We start from the raw sequence: 18732 nt of genomic DNA, 5'->3' as shown, positions 1-18732 counted from the left end.
TGCATCCTCTCTGTGAATCCATCTTATACGTATTGGCATATTTGTTGATATTCCTGTCTGGACCAAAGGGGTGGATCGACCGACCATTAGCATAGCTAAAATGTGAGGCTCAATTCCAAGCGAGATTACACTTACGGCGTCATCAGAGTTAATTCTTTAAACGTGAGAAGGTTCCCTCTAGAGCCAGTAAAGACATTAGACAACTGCTTAGTAGATCTCCACATGAGTATAGGCCAATTCATGGTTTGTACGGTCGCATGGGTCTTCATGATATAAATTTCGGCATCGGCACAAGTCTGTGAGAGTCTACCCTGACCCCTGTGTGGACATCTGTGTGCAGCCTAAACTTGACCACACTGACTGTTTGCACTACAAGTGCATGACTTTGCATGTGCTGCAAAAGCAGCCTTGTTTCGTGCACTGTATGTAAACACACATTCTAGTACACATACATATTAAATTGTAAGACACTCAAGTTTTATTAAATGTTTATTTACATGAAATATATACAATTTTGTTTGGGATTCATATACAAACTTTTACAAACATGAATAATTTAATCATAAAAAGACAACTAAAAACACAACTATAATGGAGTTTTAAACTATCAGGAGCACCGTGAAAACTTGGGAAAATGGGTTAAACCCACCTAACCTCTTTTGATATCACTCTAGAGAGACAGGCTTGAAATTCAGTCCAGTTAAGTACCATGAATGCATAACAATGCTATGCTAACACATCAAGGAAAACCAATGACAATGACAGAGAGGAATGTGGTGGAAAGTGGTGGAAAGTGGTAGCCCTGTGACAAAATACAAGAGGGGGAGGTGGAGAAAACAGAAAAGACACCCAGTGTGAAAGATTAGACCTTGTCACTAAATCAATACAAGTACATTCAATACTGTAGATGTGACATTCTACTGTATATCCTCTGTTTTGCAGTGGATTTAAGGTATTTTCACTTTATAGTCATTGGTTAGGAGTTAGGATGGTGTGGTCCATGTGTTCACAAAAATCAAACAAAAAAAATACACAAACATTGGACCATATTTTTATCCAACTGGCTTGAATGAGGAAACTGGTTCTAAATTCAAAGTAGGCCTGTGTGACACTGCAAACACTGCCATCTTACTGTGTCTTACTGTAGAAGTTAACATGCAAAAAGTTAAAGTGCAAAAGGCAGTGGGTGAGCAGGGTAACTAAGTGCCCTTTTAAAAGTGAGACTGTGAAAATCAATGTTCGGTCTCTTGAGTTTTTACTGATGTTCACATGAAATTAGGAAGAAATATAATACAGTAATTGAAAGCACCAACACTGGTGACCTTATGTCTCATGACTGAAATGTACGTCAAGAGGGCATTGATCTGTTACAAGTTAACCTTGGCTGCCGGTCACAAGCGGTACTTCAGTCATTCACGCCAGTGCGAGCCCCAAAAGGTAAACATGAGTAGCAAGGTCATGTCTTGAGCAAAGCTGCGTTTGTGGCCATTGATGGGCTTTCAGCCAATATTTACAGGGCAAACACAATAAAGAGAAAGAGATAAAAAGTTAGAATATTGTTGCTGTGAAAGTTTTGTTCCCATTATGTACTGGTAGATAGCCTAACACCACATATACCTGACACGCTGCCAGCAAAAAACCAATAAAGCATGTCTTCAGTTTGAGTGTAATCTGATCTGCTGTCACAATGGGAAGATAATTTCCAAAGCAGATTGGGGTTTTTTTTGCAGTCAAAAAAGTTTTTTTAAAAAGGCAAACACATCTTAGTTTAGAGTGTCTCTCTGGCAGGATATTCAGAGTTTGCCAACAATACTTCTCTGTTGGTAAAACAAATGATTTTCCTCTCAGTTGGTTCTAGACTCCCACATGTTGCCTATGCATCACTGATGGCCTCTGGTCCAGTCACAGTTCTACTGCTTGAAGTCAAAATACACAGCAGTCTTAGACGCAACAAGTTATCAAGGACTTCACAAAAGAAACTAATGAAATACCAAAGGAGAAAAACATGCCCTTTAAAAAAGACAATCTGCACTAAAATAGACTTTGAACTGTCCTCATTTGGTAGAATTGTGCAATGGGAGACATATAAACCCATGTAGCCACTGTATCCTTCATTTTAATAAATATTATAAAAAACACCAATATGGTGCATGTTCATAGAAGAAACTAAATCAAATATATGTCTTACCAGTCGACGAGTGGGGGAAAAAGGCGCTCATGAAAAATAGTTATTTGTTTGGGCATTACAATAAATGTGTGTATAGTTTCTTAAACTGTAAAAAAAGACTTAAATAGAGCAAATGTTAAAAATTACTCATGGGGCTACATGTCATGCTCTGTAGTCCATATTTAACAAGTAGTAGGACATATTTTTTCATGAGTTTATAAGAAGCTTTTAAAAATTGTCAAAAGTGATGTGGATTTTCATTTCTCAGCTAAGAACAGAACATTCATTTGAAATTTGATCTTGGCTTTGGAGTCATTCATTACCATTATCAGACCCCCAAAAGGCAATGGGACTTCTGATATTCTTTATAAAAAAAAAAAATTATATTAGAACACATATACTTCAATACCAACCCACCCGGTAACAGAAGATCAAGATTCTGTATTTTCTTCCTTTGCATATTCCTCTACGAGTTTCTCATAGGAGTGGCCATGTTCTGAACAGTCACTAGTGAACACAGACTCTTCAGATTCATAACTTTGTTCCTCCTTGGAGTCTGTTTCAATATTTTCATCACATGTAGTAATGGATAGTTTCGCTTTAGAATCATCATCATCGTCGTCGTCGTCTTCATCCTCCTCCTCCTCTTCCTCCTCCAAGTTGTTGCTGAGAAAGTTCTCCTCATCTATAAAAGTAATGTTTGCGTTTTGGAATGTGAGGGGATGGTAATCTTTAGAGTCCCATGTCCTTCGACCACCTGCTCCACCATCCCCCCCCACTCCTAAGTTCTCTACATCGACGTCCTTGTCAAGCTGGTTCTCATACATTTGGTCCTGGTCAAGTTCTAGGTCACCCTCTACATGGTCCTCTTTTAGCAGCAAACCATTGTCCGAGCCCAGGAGGTAGTTCTTGGACTTTGAAAAAGCAACGGTGACACGGTCACTGAAACTGTAACGTCTCTTCTGGCGTGGTGAGCGGTCCAGACTGAGGATGGTGTGACCATTAAACATGGGAGCATCATTGCAACTCTGGGAGCGACCAATCTCTTTGGATTTATTGATGGTGGTGGCACTGCAATCCTTTTTGGTGCCAATCTGCTTGATTAAGTCATTGTAGCCTTCCTGCTTCTTGGACAGGAAGCCGAAGATGTTGACGTCATTAGGACTGGGAGGCAAACTAAGGGCAGCCTTGTGAGACTCCTTGTAGTGCCGGAGCTCATCAAGAGATAGCTTGCGCAACTTGCGCCGTTTTTTCAGGGCCTTGTGGGCCTCAATCACCATCCGCACTTTCCAGTTGAAGAACAAAGAAAGCCAGGCCAACCCCAGATAAATCCACACCTCCACAAAGTAACGGTACAGCGTTGGGTATTCTTTATTTGGTTCCACACCTGTAAGAGATCGACAACAAATCAAAAACCATCTTGGAAATGTGATAAAGAGGTTTGTTTATGCTTTTAACCATAGCTTTTAAAAATTATTTATTTCCCAGCTTACCTGCTACCAAGTCCCCAAAGCCAATTGTGGTCAAGGTGACAAATGAGAAGTACAAGCCTTCAATATATGTCCAACCCTCTTGGGACATAAATACAAAAGGTGGAAGGACTAGATGGACCAGCACACCCCAGAGGAGAAAAATAGCAGTGCAGGTAAATTGAGCCTTTCTCTGGGGAAAAAACAGAGACAACATTACTTTAGGTGAAGGCTTTGTGTTACCGGAGAGAGACCAAGTACTTTTCACACAAGTGAAAAAAAAAAGCTCATATCGACTTACCAGTGAAAATCCTTTCTTGGTTAGATACTGGCCCAGATGCTTGGCTCTGCCACCAAAGAACTTTCCTAGCTCACTGATCCAGGTGAGACATAAAGGCACGCCAAACAGCCCATAGAAGATGCAAAATACGCGGCCTGCTGACGTTTTAGGGGCAATGTTCCCATATCCTTAAATGAAAGTGAAAACAGAGTGGTTAGTGTGACGGGCAAGGTTAGGTGTATGCATGTCTCTTTAGTATGGCTTTACAGGAGGAGTGGGTAATTACAAAAGCCATGCCGCCAATAAAGGTTCTTAATGGAAGCCCATCTCATCTGTGTTGTTGTCCTGTCCATTTGATACACTCATTGGCAAAACATCCCGCAGTTGATTGCAATAGAGTTTGTCCCAATGGAACAAATTAAGACAGGCTGACAGCTCAGTGCATGTTTCTGCCAACAACTTTAACATCACTCAGTATCATGCTCTCCTAAATATTCAAGTAAAGTTTGACAAAACAACTAAAACAGTGCCTCTTTTCCCTTCTGAATTAGATCGGTCACTGCTGAATGTCCAAAACTACCTACCAATAGTAGTGATAACAGTGGCGGCAAAGATAACAGCATTTGGCCAGTTCCAGTTGTTGAAGGTCTTGCTGCCAGTTATAGTGACCCCTTGGCCTGCAGCATCAGACACCACCTGAGGACAGGGAAGAATAAAGTATAAGCTTTAATTCAACTCAAAGAGAAAGTAATGGAGGCTAAACAAATGGATGCTATCAATTGGCAGTTAGAAACGAGTCCAAGCTGGAAAAGCTAAAGGAAGACAGGAAGTGTGTCGTGTGTAAGCTTTATTTTTTCCACCATATCCTTCCTTTGATATGCTGATGGTTATCTGCAGTGGTACTGATGAGCTGAAACGACACTCAGGCACCCGAGAGAATCGCTGCTAACCTGAGGGCTTTATAATTCCAACCACTCCTTAACAGTGGTAGGGAAACAGGAAGGCAAGTACCGTATCCATAAACAGTGATTTCATAATCACACGATGATGCAGTGTATTCAAAAAGCACCAGGTGGTTCTTTAGTGGATGCTCTTTCTTGTGTTTCTTTTTTAAGATTCAAGAAGTTGGACTGAATACGTACAATACAAGAAATTTGCCAGGAAAATAAGGGCACTGTTTTTTTGTTTTTTTTGCTTAATCCACAGGCAATATTCGTCTCTAACCACCTAGAACATGAGATGCCATCAGCTCACTCTTGAAGGGAAGTTTTAGTGTCGACATCTAGAGGAGACAGAAAATGCTTAATCAATCATTCCCAACCACGTGTGTGCTTGAACAGCCACAACAGAAACTGAATTCCCCATGCTGGGTATTCACAAACCCCTGGCCACTGGTGGGGGGACAATGCATTCCCCCCACACCAAAGTCCTTCTTTCTACAAATGTGCTTGAAAGAGGGGAAATATGCAGGGGTTGGCAAAATTCGCATAAGCCCTCAAGTACTGGAAGATGCTTGGTTGTTTAATAATAACAGGTCTGTGACAGTTCTGCTCTGTAATTACCAGTCCAAGGGGTGGCGATTCTTTTGTCTGCTGAAACAACACAGTTCCTCTGTTGGGCTTTAGGATGACAGCAAGTTTGTGTTCGAACAATGACCAGAAATTAAAGAGTCACTCAAGTGGACAACTGTCATGCTTACGCACGTTCACGTTTGACAGTCCTCCAGACAGTCCACAGCATCTGTAATTACTGGTTACATTTATATGCATGGGTTAACCGTGTTACTGGCCATGTTCAGGCTAAACTCTTATTTGACGTATGTTGATTACCGGAACTTTTGATATCCCACAACTGCATGTCCCTGTTGACCTGACGAACCAGTTAACACTACACTCGCCCAAATATAACAGTCTACCTACAAAAAGAAAGAAAGAAAAATGTTTGGCTCCATTTACCGTCCAACTGTGTAGACTTGGCTACATCTAATATACAAAGGAAAGACATGTTTAGACAGCTTTTGGTAAATCCCCCAAACAACCATTGATTCATTCATTCCTCTGGTGCAGCCAATACTGTATGTCATTGTACCCCACTAGCTATAGGGTGTTTGAGGTTTGTTTGCTATGTGGAAAAAGTGACAACTGTTTTGTTTGTGTGTCATGTCAGTGGTCTGCGTGTGTGCTCAGCTCTGCACCTTGTTTCAGCCTACAGATCCCAGAGAGATGTTCACAGTTCATCTGCCAGATAAAAAGTGCTGAATTTGGAGACAAACAAAACGCTGACTCACAGGAATACAATGAGGGCAGAGTGCAAGCTAAATCATGGGAGTGAGCACCATGCCCTCATAGTAAGTCACTCAAATAAAGGATAAGGATAATAATAACCTCTAAAATGAAAGCGTAGAGGTTAACATGTTCACTGTTCAGGGCAAATCTTTAAATATCCTAGATTGTTACCGTTTAACTGTCTTGTCTTTCACTTCAGGTCACAAATAACCCTGAGAATAAGGCAAAAAGCACAAGCACAAGGGAGGAAAACAGAAGACACTTTGTGTCAAACTGAGCACAAACAGGCTTCAGGAGGAACTGTTAAACTGGCTTCTCTGCAAGCCTGACCACTGGGTGACGGGATATCAGACCAAGGCTACCCACTGAATATTAGTGCTTGACAGATATGGGTTTGTCAATGGCCGGTGCCGATATTTATTGAGCAGGGCGATGATGGCGTATATGTAATGCAGATATCAAAACAAAGAAAAGTCATGTATAATTCCATTTTCCATGCAGTGTACCATCTAATATACATGCTACTGAAGACAGTAGAGTGTTGTTTTAGATAGAATTTTTATTAATTACTAAAATTTTAAAATACACATTGGGTTATGCTGCAGATTTCATAAGAGAGTGGGGTACAGTTTGTCAGAAGTGACGTCAATCAGCTGCCTTATTCTCTACAGTATAATATTATATATTCAACGGTAGTCAGTAATGGTGTTAAGATTAGATCTGCTGTCATTTAGGATGGGAGAAACATGTTAACATTTAGAAAAGACAGTGGTGACCGAGGACATTTAGGGCTTAAAACTAACTTTTGACCACCTTCTCAAAACTCAGAGAGCGCTAACATGGTTCTACAGCAGCCACACTGACAAGGCTGCCTACAGATGTGTCTCTAGACATTTTTAGTGTATCAGCCTCGTGTGCTCAATTATCTCAAAATGCCAGATATTGACCCAATTAATCAGTCTATCAATTCAATTCAAATTAGCTTTATTGGCATGACTTTTTAACAATAATATTGTATATCACTAATGTAATCTATCACTAATGGACAAACCACCATGACCATAGGAAACACCATCAGTAGAAGATGCTCCTCTAAAACAGTTTTTCTTCAGCAAATGTCAACGTTAGTTCTGGAAAATAAAAATGGAAAAACATCAAATTATCTAGCAATCTTGGTAAAGAAATTTTGTAGTTATAAATCTCTCCAAATGACGTTCAGCAAAATTGTATTTTGCCAAGTTGAACAGCCAGTGCATGACAAATGAAATAAGCAGGGAAAATTTTGTGTTGAATTAAATGAAACATCAGACACAAAAAGACTGCCTCAGCTCATAAGTGAGACTGACTTACTCTCGGTTTGTTGGTGCACTGCATTACTGAAATGGTAGAATTTATTGGCAGCAAGACATCCTAGTTTTTTCAAAAGCACTTTGGGTTGTGGTTGACTCATCACTGTACACAATGCACGGTCATGAAATACTACAAACAACTACCTATACTGAGTCACAAACGTTTATGTGAATATGATTAGAGCTGTCAAAAACATCACATTAGAAGATGTCGCCGTGGAGCCTGGGAATTGCAGTGAACATTTATCCACTGTTGTTTGCCATTTTACAGACTAAATGATTAATTGGAAAAAAATTGCAGGATTAATGAAAAAGATAATGAAAATAATCATTAGTTGCAGCCTTAAATATGAGACAATTTGCGTCAGGGTTAGTGAACTGTACATTCTCAGTTATCATATCATGAATTGACAAAAATACACACAAAAGATGACAAGTGTGGTGGAAAGTATCACTTTAGGCTATGCCGTGTATAGGCACAACATGCTACTAATTCTTTCAATACACACAACTTATACTAAACATTTTATGCGGTTTATGTGGGCAGCTCAAGTTGCAGTAAATGGAAAAAAACATTAGAGAGAGAATGCAGGGTGGTAGCAGGAACAGTCTTTTTAATCTGTGCAAGATCTCTTAAGACCTTTGGAAATGTTCTATTGGGCTTTTATGATATTTCCTGAAACGAAGCAATGATTACAGCAATAATAATAATGTGGTTAAACTGAAAAAGGAAATCAACTGTTGAGCTTTAGACAATATTTTAAGTTAGACATCCATAATAACTTGTTTGCACAATGTTCTGAAAATAGCTTGATATGGAATACATTCTGTTGGCTTACATTAATATTGGAATTACAATGTGGTGCCATAAAAAGCAGCCAAACCACAACACACGTCACCCAAATCCCATGACCAAAACAGAGTCTGCACCACACACTTCAAGTAAACGGTTCCTTTTCTTTAGTGGAACTGATCTGAAAATATTGCCAAACTGCAGGCTTAGCAATCTGCCACCGGCCCACTATGATAACCAAAGAACAGTAAAAACCACAATGACAAACGACAACTGTTATCAAGACAGCTGGCAGCCCAGCATACCACCCTTTGTTGCTTGGCATTTCTCCTCACTTGTGGGCAGGATTGACTGACTAACAATGAAGTCACTCAGGCTCTTCCATGTCATTATGTATTGATTTCTGAATGCTGAAATGGGCGCGTTGCAAACAATGCACCCGGGAAACTGCTGAGATTTCACTGTGTGTGCACCAATGCAAAACCAATCTTTACAAAATAACATTAAGAAGAAACTGATCCTAATTAAAAAAGTACAGACAACAATTTTACAGCCTTTTCTGGATTCGGTAAAGAAAAAAAGGGAAAGCTGTAAAAATCCCAGACAGTGAAAGGATCCTTACATCTGTTAAGCAGCACATATTACACCAGTAACAGATTTGTGAGTGGTAAACTATGCTGTTAATACCGCATGAGACTGAAATACTTCATTTATACCACATATGGTATTTTTCTTTATTTTTTTCTTCGAGTTGAGTTGCTAAGTAAATTACACTCAATTGAAACTTGGTTTCGCCTTGTTACAGTGTAGATTGGTTGCATTTGGTATGCTGAAACAGTGACATTCTGAAATTCTACTGACAATGTACAGTGCATCTGCATCTACCCAAACTACATTGCTACCTTCCATGTCTTTAGTGCAATTTCTTTTACATTTTTCAAAAGAGGAAGAAAGACTTGGCTATTTCAAGCCAGCAGCCACTAAACAACACCCTAGGCACATGACAAAGTTAGCTATGCACAAAAACAAGAGTGCTACTTCATTCACTTTTGCTTATTCATTGTTACCAGAGGCAAAGTTTCGCTTTATGCATGTGACAGCAGTGTGTTGAGAAGTGTTTGACAACTTCTTGTTTGGCACAAATGTGATCTTTAAGTCACGTGCAAAAGCATTATCACAGAAAAAGTGAAATCCAATAACGTGATGCTCCATTGCCAAGTCAAGAGGCAACACGTGCAAAGCAAAGCCGCACTGAAGAAGGGTTCATTTAAAGTTTATATATCTGGTTACAATTTTCTTCATTACAGGTAACTCTTGACCCTGGGTCAAGACATTCTGGCCTGAGGAAAAAAAGAGGCAAAACCTATTGTTATTATGAAAGATAATTCAAATTGCTGCATTTTTCTTCTGCAGAAACCTACAACACATTGCTGCTGAACTTTTTTGATAGAATTTGAAGTGTTTTGCATTCAAACATTCACTAGATCTGGGTTGTCAAATGTGAGGACTTGGTGTTGTCATATGTAACAGCCAACTCACTATCTTTGGGTTTAAAACGGTCTGTCTGACAAAGCAAACAAACAAACCGAAGCCACCAACAGGCTTTAAGAAATTGTGAGTAGCATTTCCCCCAATTTTTTACATTTCATAGACTAAAGAAAATAATCAGCAGATTAATCAATGAAAACAATAGTTAGTTGTGGCCCTACTTTTATGCATTGAATGGCCATTGACATGCTAATAAGTGAACAATGATAAGTATTTAATTTAATTTGAAAGGGTCTTTCTTTAAGGTTCCCCTGACTGTTCTGAAACCTGAAAAATAGTTATCTATAGCTTAATCTTTCCAACTATTCTTCTAAGAGAAGTCAGCGTCAATAATTGCTAAATTTAAATATTTTGGGTCTGTAACAGTGTAAGCACTAAAGAACACAACTGAGGAAATGATGGTACACTTGGCAGTTTGCGCTGTATTAACTCAACACTCAGAGGGAGCTGTGAAAACACACACTACTTTTTAAGCATGAGATATACAGAACACACATGTGTTCAAGTACAGTTTAAAGAACTGTGCGCTATGCTGGAAACTTTATAATGGAAAACTTATATCAACAGTACTTCTGGGCAATGCTAGATATGCAACCCCCTCCCCAAACTGAACTTTTATAACAGCTTCTTAAGAACCAACATTGATGGACCATAAAATCCAATCTTCAAGGGTCCTACAGTTAACTTGTTAATAAAACAGAAGACTAACTTTTACAAGCGAGTTGCCTTCTCCTCTTAAGCCTGCTTATATATTTTAATTGTTAACAAGCTGAGCAAAGTTTCCACAATGGAGACCTCATAGAATCTGTGCTTCTAACGCAAATAAAGTGGATAATGGCAACTCAAGGGTGATCTAATGTGTGTGTGTGTGTGTGTGTGTATCTGTTTTAATATACTGACTCCAAAGCCTTTGCAGCAGGTGTCTTGGCAACACCACCAGAGGAAAAATACTGGTAGTCTACTACTGGTAGGCTCTAGAATGATAACAGGACAGCGCAACTGACTGGGGAAAGGGTGAAGAAGTCAAGCATGTGATTTTATATTATCTTTTTAAAGTGCTGTGAAACCCCACAGATGGCATTATGTGTTCTTTGTCCCACAGAGAGCGCACAGGAGCAGGACGTTTCAGTTTCAGTTGAGCTGCCTCTAAGACTTCAACCAAAAGCACAGTTCTTTCAGCAACTGCCAACGGGAAATTTCCAAAATCTCTCAACCATAATATCCACGACTACACTCAGAAGCAGATTTGGCCATTACAGAGATTCCATGGCCGGGGGTTGGGGGCTGTTCATGGGCATATCACTTTCAGTCCCCCCAAAACAGAAAAAGGAAAAGCAGAGGGAGGAAGAGAAAGTTGGGGGGTGGGCACACAAAAGACGCACAGGTATACATATGTCTGGTTATACTTGCAAGTGCAAAAAGAAAAATAAACAGAATAGCAATAATGCCGGAAATCCTTGTCTTGACACAAAGTAACAATTGTCAGTCTTATTTGTGCAGAAAAGGATTGGATGGCATGTTGCATACTCCATATATCAGGAAAACATAGTCCTATATAAAGTCTTCCTTTTCTTTTGCTCATGACACGTATAGATTTTCTTCTTGTCATACTCAAACATCTCAGACAAATGGAAAGATCGTGAAGCCTCCACATTTCAAGGAGTGAACAAACAACATACCATGGGGCACACACCTGCGAAATCACAGGAGTGTTGACATACTCTGGTTGTTCAGTGTCGATTGTAAAACCACAGAGGTCGAAGGCACCACTTTTGCCGCCGGTTAAGGAATTGCCACCTTGACAAGAAATGGGCAATGAAAAACCATGTACTGCAGCTTTTCAGGGCTGATGTTACAGATTGGCCCCCCCACACCTAGCAGACTATCATAATGACTGCTCCCAACAGTCAGTTTTGAGACAGAACGTTAACTGATGTGTAATAAAAAAAAGATAACACCAGATAACATCTACCAGCCTTTTCAGGGAATTTTATTCATGACATGTTGCTGTTATAGTGCTTTACAGTTCAGGCTCATAAACTAAGTGTGAGTGTATTGACCCACAGTGACAACATCTCATTCCTCTGGAGTTTTGTTAGGTTTGAAAGCACAGTGTTTGGTGAAGGCTTACATACCGGCTGCGTCTCATGTGTCACCCCTTTCAAGTCAAGAGAAAACTGCAGCAATCCAATCTTTAAACAGTGATCATCTTCATGTGGACTGACAGGAAAAATGTTCAGTTTAAGAACGAGTCCATACCTCTAATATTCTGTCCAAATCATCGTTCGTCAGACAGGGATAGTCCTCAAGTATTTTATCCTTCTGGGCACTATACTGCTTTGCAGCCTGCTTCCAATTGGGCTCCTCCAGGACTTGAAAAATTGCTGCCCCAATGGACAGATAAAAAATAATGGCAGAAGTCAACAAGGGGCCTTTATCTACCATACTTATATACAATGACTCAACTTGGAGAGCGCGGGTCAGGGGAAAAAGAAAAAGGAAGGAGGGGGTAGATAACAACAACACACGAGGTTATGCGGGACTCATCCTCAGCAAGTTTTTTGGTTTACAAAATGTTTCTTCTTCCGCGCGAGGGCTCTGGAAAAATGCGTGAAACGTGCCGTTGCTGACAGCATTGGGCTCGCGACGTAACACGATAAAAGCAGTGGACCTGAGCGCGCGTGGAACCGCAGCTGCGATAGTATTCTCTCCACGTGCGCAGCCAGAGAGTCACTGACTGCTGAAGTTCCCCGAGCTGGGGTGTGGAGAGGAGCTACGAAGGTCCGCCCAGAAAGAGGTTAAGGAGGAGGAATGGGGTCACCGACACTGCAGTTTGTTTTTCTTTCTCTTTTGATTACAGGTGTAGGCTACAGCTGCCAAGACATTATGGCAGCCAACAGTGAGTTTAACACAACACCTGTGCCTCAACAAAAAAGCTTGTGTTCAAACTTGTCAAACACTTCTTGTAAACGTAGCCCACGACAAGTTGATATGTTATTCACTTTTTTGTTCTAATACAATCTACTCTTCTTTTGTACAAACAAAAGTGCTACAACTAGTCTGGAAACTAAGTAGCGAATGTAAGATTGTTTAGTCATAAAGTCATAGCTTTAGTAGAGTAGACCTCTAGCCTCAATAAAATTTAACATTTTAAATTATTTCGAGAAAAGATATAGGCCTAAATCAAAATGAGATTTGCACTCAAGTAAAATCATATCAAGATAAAATCATATAAAAGGAACCATAAAATTAATTTTTTGTAGGCTGTCTTTAATGCTGTTACTACGATGTTCCTTGACATTATATTGAGTTCCTTTTTTATTAGTGAGTTTAAGGTGACCCTATTTAATATATACACATATAATATTCTATTCTAATTGACAGTGGCTGCATATTTTTGTACTTTTTGACTTTTGTACTTTTGGATTTTAAAGACCAACCGTTGTAACTTTAGCAGATAATAGTGCGGTTTAATGCTTTAAAGTTCCACATTGAATGGCTTGCCGAAACTGCTGATTTGATTTCCAACCTTAAAACTCCAGCCAGATTGCTGTGGTTTATTGCCACTGTGTCGCTGTATCTGTTTCTCCCTGCAAAACGTGTAGGTTTCATATGTTTGTATGAAGTCATCATGAGATTTTCTTTTTTTGTTTAGGGTGCCAATCACATAACTTCAAAGAATGTGATACATAACCTACCCCCACCACACCTAAGAACCTGTTTGACAGTTCAAGGCCCAAAGATGTCTTTATTGTGTTCGATGAGATAGAGTTAATCAATTCCGCAAATGAAGAGGTGATAAAGTTAAAATAGGTTGATTAGTTGTGGTAGGACATGCACCTAAAGGTAATCTGTGTCAATGCCCAGAACTTGACTGCTTGAATGTTTGCTCAGGTGATGCTTTCTGTTTTCTTTGTCGATGCTGTGAGGAGCAAAGATCAAAAAAAGGAACACATATATTGATTAGTGTTTAAGTAGAGTCACAGGTCCTCCGACAGAGGTAGCATGGTTTATTGTAATTCCTTTCCATCAGAGTGCAGAGTCATACACTGCATGAACCTGATTAGAAGGTGTGAGAAATGGAAAGACATTGACTCAAACCTTCACATACTTGTGGTTTAACAAGTTGACAGTTGTGTGGGAATTTATGCAAGACAACAATATATTGCATCATCATGGTACTAATTGCCCAAGGCTGCTTTTCTCAGTATGTGTGTGTGAGAGAGTGTGTGTTTAATGCTCCTGCAAATACAAGTCAAATAGAAACTCAAGCAGCTACTTTTTAGACATTTGCACTCTTACATATCTGTAGTGCTTTGCTTACTTAAAATGACTGTATAACTGTGAAGTTTGTGGTACTGCAAGCACTAACCTGTTCTTTTAATAAACCAATGGAATGGAAGATTTTGAAACATTCAAAAACAAGAGTAGCTTAAATTTTGTTGGATACCCCACTGCAATAAACACTGCTACATGTCAAAAAACACCTTTGACATTTTTTTTTAGGAGCTAGGGGTAGCCTATATTAACATGCCAGCACAGTTTAGCTAATTATACACAAGCTCTTTGTTTATTAAAATATTTAGTTTAGGCTCAAAAAAGATAATTTTGTGTGTACATGACAAGATCCTCCTTTCATGTCTGCAGGCTGTGAAGGCTCTTCCGACTGTTTCGTCACATCCTGGGCATTTAAGTAAGTACAGATCAACAATATCATCAATCATAATCTAGACTGACACAAATTACAAAGACTAGAATTGAAACTCGCTTACCACTGACATTCTTGAAACACAATATATATGATCATACCTTTCCCCTAAAGTCAGTTTAATCTTGGCTGTGTCTGTCTGCTTATTTACTTTAGAGTTTAATGAAGTTCATTTCAACCTTAGCTGGGGCCCAATGATCTGCATTTATTAAACTTGTAAAAACATGCCTACATGGCATGACAGTGAGTGCCGGGGACACTTGGAAGTCAGTCAGAGTTTACAGTGCTAATTGAAACTCAGTCTATGATGTCGGACTAAATGCTGGGTGACATTCATAGCTTCTGCTTTAATTTCTCTGTTAACAACAATTTCAGGGTGTTTTACACTTGAAGCAGACCTGAAGACCAGCATGCTGTATGTGAAAGCAACCACAGCAACTACACAAGAACTGAGCTACAGCACGAGAAGTGAAAGAGAGATGGGCGAGAGATGTGACTCATGACCACCATACAACAACTTTCAACTGTTTTTTTTTTCAGCATTTGATTTGCATTTCCAGACCCTTTCAATAACATCAGGTAACAATTTTAAAGGTTCACCAAAAAGAAACTGAGAGAAAATATCTTTTGCTGATAATTTATTTATTTGGAAGGACCGCAAGACAAATATTAAAGGAATAGATTTTGGGGAATGCACATATTCATTTTCCTGTGTTTTTGTTGAGTTTAGATGAGACTATTGATACGCTAAATATGTTGCTGGAGCCAGCAGCCGCTTAGCATAAAGACTGGAACAAGAGGAAACAGCGAGGCTGGCTTGCCCAAAGGTCACAAAGTCTACCTACCAACACCTCCAAAGTTCACCAAGTAGCATGATATATCTTGTTTGTTTAATTAGTACTGAAACCAAAGAGTAAAAAGAACAATTCGATGCTATGTGCTACACTATTTCATGGCGGGGACAAGTTGTCAGGTAACCAGCGGAGACCAGGTTTAAAAAAGAGATATAAGATGTGAATTAGCTGCAGGCAGATTTTATTACCTTTGTACAGAGCCTGTATTGCTGTTTCCCCATTTCCACAGTTTTTGCCGAGCTAAGCTGGCTCCATATTTATCTTCTTCATATTTCTGTCTTATGATCTCGTCTCAACTATTCATTTAAATGTTGAAATATTACATGCTTTTTTTTCAAGACCAATATGTAGCATAAATAGCATACACAGATATAATCCCAGAAATATAGAGTGTTATGCAACGCCATGCCCTTTTTAAAACAGCTGACTCAGCTGTGTGCTGGTTTCAGGAGCAGTGGCAGGCAGATCTGCTAGTTTCTTGATAGTATAGGGACAGAGATTAGAGATGAGCAGTGAGACAGCTCAGCATGTTTAAGAAGGTCCTGACATACACACATTCTTACACAACACTCAGTCTTCTTTCCTAATGGAAAACTTGACTTTCCTACCGATAGGGCAAAAACATGTCGGTCTCAACAAAATGCAGCCTGGAAAATAATTTAAAATAGTAGCCTCTCTTGTTCTGTAACTTTACAGAGTTGGTAATTGTGTAAATATTACATTATTTTAAACAGTAGATCAGAAACAACAAAAACATTCCATTAGTAGTCACATGATGTTGTGGAGTTTTTCCATGTGAATCAGATGTGCATCACTTAAGGAGTATAACTTTCGTGTTTTCACATGTTGCTAAAAAGTGAAGTGAAAGAATGCATCCCACTGATTGTGACGTCAAGATTGTTTTTCCATAAATCCAAAGAGATGGATCTTTTCTAAATGTTGTCCTGTTGGTCCCTTTGGGCTGTCAGTATATGCAGTCTAAGGCCAAACATCCGCAGATGTTCGGAGATACCACATACTGTACTGTAGAGCCGGTGAAGGCCATCACGGTGGTCTGGTGAAAAGGCCTTTGGGATACAAGGGGACTTTCCGGAGTTTCAGCCAAGCCAGATAAGACAACCGGAAGCCCCACATCAGATAAAACAGTATCTACTGTTGATGCATTAACACATGTTTCATTTAGTGACCAAAAGTCTCAAAAAAGGACAGAACCTTTTTAGAGTTTAATAGCCCAGAGCTGCTGCTGCATGAATTCTCAGCGTCTTTCAAGATTATCACAGTCTGTTCTTGGCATTGTTGCCTTCAATGTCACATATACATTTGTGAAGGTGTGATCTGTCCCAGGTAGCACATACACAAGCAGTCATACAAGACAAGATTGGAAACACCTTTGGGTGGATGCTGTTTGTTCAGAGAATAGTAGAGACTCTTCCCTGAATAGAGAACATGGAAGAAACAACACAATTCCAGGTAAAGGCTTGATGCCTGAGCTGGCATTCACAACAATTTCACAATAGTCATAGATCACCTGCATGAAAACTTGCCAAGTTTGTTTGCCAGACTCAATCAGGTTATTCACTTTCATAATGACTGCAAGCATCTGCCCTGTTAGCTGCAGCCTAAGTGTGCTGTTCAGTCGCTGGGGCTGACCTCTGACTTTACAAGTAACAATAAAATTTCATAATCTCTTTATTATTATTATGATAATGAATAATTGATGCTGTAGTACATTTTACTAAAAAAGAAGCCCCTGATTCCATTAATAATACACAGTATTTAAATAGGTACTGTGTTTTCTCAATCACTGAAATGTCTAAGTGTTTATATTATGTGCTTCCTGTTTGTTAAGTCATGTTGTATGCCATCTCTTTGTAAATGATTATTTTTAGCGTGTGTAAGTGTGTGCAGTGATTTGAAATGTGAAATGACTGAAGAACCGCTTCCTAGTTCCATTGTTTTAGGTTTGTGTTATGTTTTTTCCCCGAGCATCTTGGTGGGAAGGAAACCTGCACAATCAGCCTGCTAATTTGCTTCTAGTCGGTATGTATTTTTTGAGCGTGCATCTTTATTGTATGTGCTCCCAAACACATAGTGTAAATTCAAAGACAGAGTCTGATCCTTATTAGGTAGCCTACTTTTAGTGGTCCATGCTCTCTGTCAGAAATACATTTTCTTTTCGCATCATTTTGATGGTTCAACAGGAAATACCAAACATAATGAATGATATTAACACTAAGTGCAGTGTCTCTCTTTAAAAGTAAAAGGCAGAGACTGAGCTGTTTGAATTCTTTATCACCTCACATTCACTCATTCATAGCATTTGTTTAAACTAACAATTATTGAATTATTACTGAAAAATGTTTAGTCACAGAGCGCTGCTCACTAAGTTTAACGCGGGGCTTTGTTTTTGTAAACCTATTTCCAGATAACACTGTCACGTTCTGCCTGTCGGCTATGCTTTAGTTTTAGCCCTCTGTGAGTTTGTGTTATTTCATCTGTTCAGTATCTGTTATTTAGTCCGTTGTGTTTTGGTTTTCAGTCTTGTCTGTTTCAGGTCTTGTATTTAGTCTTCTTGGTATCTGCCTTAGTTCTTATTCTGTTCTGTTCCGTGTTTACTGTTGTCCTGTTTCCCAGTTGGTTCCGTCTCTGTTCTCTACTCCATTCTGTTGGTCAGTTGTCATGTTTCCTGATTGAGGTTCGGTTCCTGGTCTTGTGTTCTCTGTTTAGCCTCGTGTATTTCTTAGTTCATTTACAGGTTCTGTTTAGCTCATTTTGTACCTGTCTGTCTTGTATCTTAGTCTTAGCTCCCGCATCCTAGCCCTGTGTCTTAGTTTCTGCATCTTAGCTCCTGGTTTTGTGTCTCAGTTCATGTCTTAGTGTTTACTTTTGGTCTGTGTACTTCTGTGTTATTTTGCCCTTGTCTGCTCTGTGTTCTCTTTAATCCCAGCTTCAGTCTGTTTTCATTGTTGGTTATAGTTCTTGGTGTTCTGTCTGCTTGTGTCTTTATTAGTTTATGTTTGTTCCTCTGATCTGTTATGTGTTCAGTAACCTGTGTCATGTCTGTTCCCCCAGTTATCACTCTGCATGCCAGTCTCTGTTTTCCCCTGCTCTCTCTCTCTGCCTGCCTGTGTCTCGTTAGCCTCATGTCCCTCACCTGTGTACCTCCTCCCAGCTCGTTACCCTGTGTATATATCCTTGCTTGTTTCCCTCAGTCTTTGTCTGGTCATTGTAGTGTGTATACACTCAGTCGTGTTTCGTGGTTGGTGTGTTCTGCCTGTT

General features: G+C 39.5%; 1 protein-coding gene and 1 long non-coding RNA gene across 3 annotated transcripts; one reads left to right on the top strand and one right to left on the bottom strand.

Annotated features, from left to right (window-relative positions):
- Positions 1-476: 476 nt before the first annotated feature.
- kcnk5a (potassium channel, subfamily K, member 5a) lies at positions 477-12680 on the bottom strand. Of its 2 annotated transcripts, XM_046062038.1 has the most exons (6): positions 12151-12680; positions 4501-4612; positions 3938-4104; positions 3661-3829; positions 2585-3554; positions 477-1913 (listed from the first exon to the last, which is right to left on the bottom strand). In XM_046062038.1, exons 1-5 carry the CDS (start codon positions 12334-12336, stop codon positions 2599-2601), a joined length of 1590 nt encoding a protein of 529 aa, XP_045917994.1. In that variant the 5' UTR covers positions 12337-12680; the 3' UTR covers positions 477-1913; positions 2585-2598. The 2 variants fall into 2 exon arrangements, with proteins under 2 accessions (XP_045917994.1, XP_045917993.1); XM_046062037.1 differs by having other exon boundaries at positions 477-3554.
- On the top strand, positions 12420-15295 carry LOC123978667. The gene is made up of 3 exons (XR_006827027.1): positions 12420-12790; positions 14539-14584; positions 14975-15295. It is a non-coding gene; the product is annotated as an uncharacterized LOC123978667 (long non-coding RNA).
- The last annotated feature ends 3437 nt before the right edge of the window (positions 15296-18732 follow it).

The sequence above is a fragment of the Micropterus dolomieu genome, linkage group LG11 (genome assembly GCF_021292245.1).
Source record: "Micropterus dolomieu isolate WLL.071019.BEF.003 ecotype Adirondacks linkage group LG11, ASM2129224v1, whole genome shotgun sequence".
NCBI classification, from domain to species: Eukaryota; Metazoa; Chordata; class Actinopteri; order Centrarchiformes; family Centrarchidae; genus Micropterus; species Micropterus dolomieu.
Note: the sequence above shows the minus strand (reverse complement) of the source record. Positions and strands in the feature narration are given on the sequence as shown.